The 5,000-nt window shown below is 45.2% G+C and overlaps 1 protein-coding gene across 9 annotated transcripts in view; it reads left to right on the forward strand.

Annotated features, from left to right (window-relative positions):
* LOC119568442 (1-phosphatidylinositol 4,5-bisphosphate phosphodiesterase classes I and II-like) overlaps positions 1–5,000 on the forward strand; it is a 400,672-nt gene that overhangs the window by 316,540 nt on the left and 79,132 nt on the right. For all 9 annotated transcript variants that reach the window (XM_037916972.1, XM_037916976.1, XM_037916980.1 and 6 more), the window contains one exon: positions 2,909–3,046. In XM_037916972.1, the coding sequence (XP_037772900.1) occupies positions 2,909–3,046 (138 nt within the window). The remainder of the gene's footprint in view (positions 1–2,908; positions 3,047–5,000) is intronic.

Consider the following 5,000-nt stretch of genomic DNA (forward strand, 5'->3'; position numbering starts at 1 on the left):
AGCCCACTGGAAACCTGTCAACTGCGCACTAATGAATGCCAAACAAATGCCCATCTGGTGAGTGACGTCACAGCCGTTTTTTCGACTTTTTAGTTGTTTGTTCTGTTTATTTGTTCCGTTTCTTTGTTTCGTTTCTTTATTTGTTTTGTGTATTTGTTTTTCATTTTTTTTGCTTTTTATTGCTTTTGTTTCTATTTTATTTCGTCGCTTCATTTTTGCAGGGAAGGGGTAGGAGAGAACATGAAAGAGAAAGAGAAAGAGAAGGAGACAAAGAGAATGTATGAGTTAAACAGAAAGATAAGATAAGATAGATAAGATAGATAAGTAGATACAGAGATGTGCCGCACGAAGGAGGGCGAAGGAAGGCGATGGGAAAGGACGAGGCCAGCGCGGGCAGGGGGAGGGGCTATCAGGGCAGACAGGGTATGGGGGGGAGGGTAAGCCAATGGCAAGGGGTGAGTGGCAGAGGGCACAGACGAGAGAGGGAGGTGGGAGACAGGGAGAACAGGTCGCTGCGTGAGCAGGGGACGAGGGGTACGTTGCAGGAAAGCAGGGAGAACATGTGGCTGGGAGGCAGGGCAGCAGGGGGGGGGGCGCTCTCACTCGCCGCCTGGGATCAACCCTACAGCCATGGAAACTAACGAGCTAATGGAACAACTGTGTACACACGGAGCTACTCGGGTCTGGACGCCGACACGCACACATGTATACATACATACAGACGCGCGCGCGCGCACACACACACACACGTGACAGATAAACAGACAGATGAACAGATAGATATATAGACAGATAGATATGTGAAGCCATAAATACTTAGACAGAAAAATAGATACATACCCACAAATATACATACATACGTACATACATACATACATACATACATACGTACATACATACATACATACATACATACATACATACATACATACATACATACACATACATACATACATACATACATACATACATACATACATACATACATACATACATACACACACACACACACACACACACACACACACACACACACACACACACACACACACACACACACACACACGCACATAATTATGTACATAGACAGATAGAAAGGTAGGTAAATAGGTAGATAGAAAGGCAAACGATCAAAAATGACAAGAATAATAACAGATAATTGAAAAATGAGAACCAAAAATATGTGTCCTCCTTATTCCCAATCCTTATCCCCTCCCTTCTTCCCCCTTCGTTTATTCCGTTTTCTCAATTCCTTACCTCCCTCGCTTATTCCTCCTCCTCTCGTGGCCGCTGATGATGCCTGGCCTATGGATTTTAAACATTCACAAGCTTCGAACCTCTATTGATCTTGCCACCGATGAGGCCGTGTGTAAGGGAGAAGGAGAGGGAGAGGGAGGGAGGGAGAAAGGGAGGAGGGAAGAAGGAGAGAGAGAGAGAGAGAGAGAGAGAGAGAGAGAGAGAGGAGAGAGGAGAAGAGAGAGAGAGAGAAGAGAGAGGGAAGAGAGAGAGAGAGAGAGAGAAGAGAGAGAGAGAGAGGATGAGAGAGAGAAGAGAGGAGAGAGAGAGAGAGAGAGGAGAAGAGAGAGAGAGCTAGAGAGAGCGAGAGAGCGAGAGAGAGCGAAGAGAGAGCGAGTAGAAGAGAGAGAGAGAGAGAGAGGAGAGAGAGCGAGAGAGAGGCGATGAGAGAGAGCGAGAGAGAGAGCGAGAGAGAGAGAGAGAGAGAGAGAGAGAGAGAGAGAGAGAGGAGAGAGAGAGAGAGAGAGAGAGAGAGAGAGAGAGATACAAAGAGAAAGGAAGTAACTGAAAGTGAAAGAGGAAAAAGAAAGAGAAAGGGACAGAGAAGGAAAAAGAGAGGTATAGTCTTATTGCTAATATTGATATTATAAATATTGTCGTCACTCATCATATGGTCTATTAACAAGGAAACTAACCTGTTGTGTTCTTGTTTTAACTGTCTTTCTTATACTTCCGTATTCAAAGACAAGGGGACACTCATTCTTACTATGCTTTTTCTGATTCCAAGGAGAATCCTACATTTTTATTCATTTATGTGTCAGGTATAGTTGGGTTCCCTTTCCTTGTCGTATACTTTGTTCACGCATACGCCCTCACTATTTATTTGTTTTTGTTTGTTACTTTTAATAAGATTATTTTTCTACGACAAAGAATGTGACCGTCTTGTAGCTATCCTTATCATCCAACCTTTTATTCTTTTGTTGAAGGACATGAATCTGTTATATCTTACCAAACAAACCAGCTCCTTTACCCCTTACTTAATTCTTTCGGATTAAAAATCCTAGTTGTGTAGAAGTAAATTTTAAAGTAAAGTTATATATTAAATTGCTACTAATGATGGTAGCTGTTCTAGAAAAGTATTTCCCTGTAATTTGAATAAAAGCTGAATTATGTATTATGTAATTGATAAACACTATGTTTCTTTATAGAAGTATTATGTACACTATCGTTAAGCAGTAGTAACTGATTTACCACGATACTTCCCAAACAAGTCCGACTTCTGAGGGCCTCAACCATAGTGTATTAGTGTGCTGTTCTGCTTTCGCGATGTAATGGCAGTTGGTTAAATAAATGATTTGATTCTGACTCTGCTTATGTTGCAGGGCCCAAAGGTATCCCTTCTTCGTCAATCAAAGCAACAAAGTGACCTTTTTGTTTCTTTCTCCTTGGACTCGATTCTGTTCCTTCTTTGACAAACCAACCAGCCCTTTTCTTTCTTTCTTCTCTGACAGTCAAACCAGTGGCTCTGCTCCTCTGTTCCAGGACCTGAAGCTGCTCCTTCTTTGGCAAACAAACCATTGTTCCTCTCTTTCTTCTTTGGCACACCAACCAACCCAATTGCTTCTTTCTTTCTTCTTTGGCAAACAAACTGACCCTTTCCCCTATGTTCCAGGACCCGAAGCTGACGTTCACCCTGAAGGGCTCCTCCACGGACGGGCTGGAGCAGAAGAGCTTCACGGTCGTCCACGGACCCACCTTCGTCGAAGTCTACTACTGCAACTTCATCGCCCAGAAACCAGAGATCGCTAAGGTAAGTTTGGCCTTTTTTTTACCCCTCTCAGATGGTTTTGTCACTGGGCTTCTGTTTCCCTGTGTTTTTCTTCTTTTTCTACTACTGCTACCTCTTAATTTCCTTTCTACCTTCATTCTCTCTGTTTTTCATCAAGGTCAGTCTCCCTCTTTCTCCTCTGTCTGTCTCACTCTTTTTTTCATTCCCCTCTGTCCTCATCTCTCTCCCCACTTCTCTCTCTCTCTCTCTCTCTCTCTCTGTCTCTCTCTCTCTCTCTCTCTCTCTTCTTCTTCTTCTTCTTCTTCTTCTTCTTCTTCTTCTTCTTCCCCCCCCCTCTCTCTCTCCTTCTTCCCCTCTCTAACTCTCTTCCTCTCCCCCTCTCCTTCCCCTTTCTCCCTCTCTCCCTCTCCCTCTTTCCCTCTCTCGATCTCCCCTTCTCTCCACACTCCGCTCAGCTACAGCCAAATCGTGTGCCGGGCCATGCGAGTAGCCAGGCTGGATTCGAGCAAATGTTTCAATCATAACTTGTGCGAGGTCGAACACCAAGTTTTAATGGCCCCAATTATAAGCCAGTAGTATGCAGCCTCTTAGATTCAGGATGCCGTCTAAAAGCCACTCTCGCCGGCGCCTGTGCATCGCGGATTCTGCTGTCAAAGCCAGTTCTCGCTGCATTTGCCTCTCGGTATCTGTTATCTCCATGCCTCTCGGGTTGGAAGGTTCACCCTCTATGCCTCTTGTGTTCTGTTATCCTTATGCCTCTTGCGTTCTGTTATAAGGTCCGCCCTCTATGCTGCCTGGGCCTCTTAGGTTTTGTAGTAAGAGGCACTCGACTGCCTTTGCCTCTTGGATTTTGTTGTAAAAACCGTTCTCTTATCTTGTCTTCTTAGATTCTGTTCGACAAGCCGTTCATTCTGTCGACGCCTCTTTGATTTCATTACGACCACCAGTCTCTATGCCTTTGCTTCTTAGGTTCTGCTATAAAAGCTTGTATATGCTGAAAGACAAGCTAATCAGCGGACTGGAGAAGCAACAATTGCTTATTTTAAATGTTTATGTCGTTATGCTGGTTGTTTGTAAACAAGGAGATGGTTAATGGTGAGGATATGACCTGACGTCGACCTCTTTCGCTCCTGGAGATCAAGTCACCCTCTCCTGTGACTGTGGCCTGAAAGGCATAGAACCATGTCAAGGTCACTTTCTTCGCTTTTTTCTTCCCCTAATACTTTCTTTCTCTCCGCCCCCCCCCCTCCCGCTACCTCGTTTGCTGAGGTCATCGTTCTTTCTCTTTCCGTCTCTCTTATTCCTCCTTCCGTCTTCGCTGATCTTCCTTGTTCTCTTTCCTGTTTTTCTTTTCTTTTTTTTTTGCTCTGCACTTTTCCTCCTCTTCCGCCCGCCATCTCTGTATTCCTTTTAACATTCCTCTACTGTTCTCCCCTATCACTCCCGCCTCTTACTTATTCCACATTTTTCATTCCTCTTCCTCCTCTTCTTCATCCTCTTGTTCGGTTTCCCTCTGTTCGCTCTCTCTACTCTCTCTCTCTCTCTCTCTTTCCTTCGTCCCCTTTCTAACTCTCTTCCTCGCCCCATCTTCTTCTTCCCTTGTCCCCCTCTCTCCCTCTCCTTCTCCCTCACCTATCTTATACCATTGCTTCTCCTTTTCTTCTCCCCTTCTCTCTCGCCACTTCTCTCCCTCTCCACTTTTTTCCTCTTCCTGTTCCCCCTTCTTCTCCTCTTTCCCTCCCTCTTTTGCCCCTCCTCCCTTCTTCCTCATTTTTTCTTCCACCTGTTCTCCCCTTCCTCTCTTCTCCTCATCCCCTCTCCTCCTCCATCTCCCCTTTTCGCCCTTATTCCTACCCCCTCTTCTCCTCTTCCCCTTGTTCCTTTTCCCTCTTCTCCCCTCTCCCCTTCCCCCTCCTCCCTCCCTCGTCGTGCACCGCCAGCGCCTATCAGGAGAGCGTGAAAGAGACTGCTGAGA

This window comes from Penaeus monodon, chromosome 43 (assembly GCF_015228065.2).
Source record: "Penaeus monodon isolate SGIC_2016 chromosome 43, NSTDA_Pmon_1, whole genome shotgun sequence".
NCBI lineage: Eukaryota > Metazoa > Arthropoda > Malacostraca > Decapoda > Penaeidae > Penaeus > Penaeus monodon.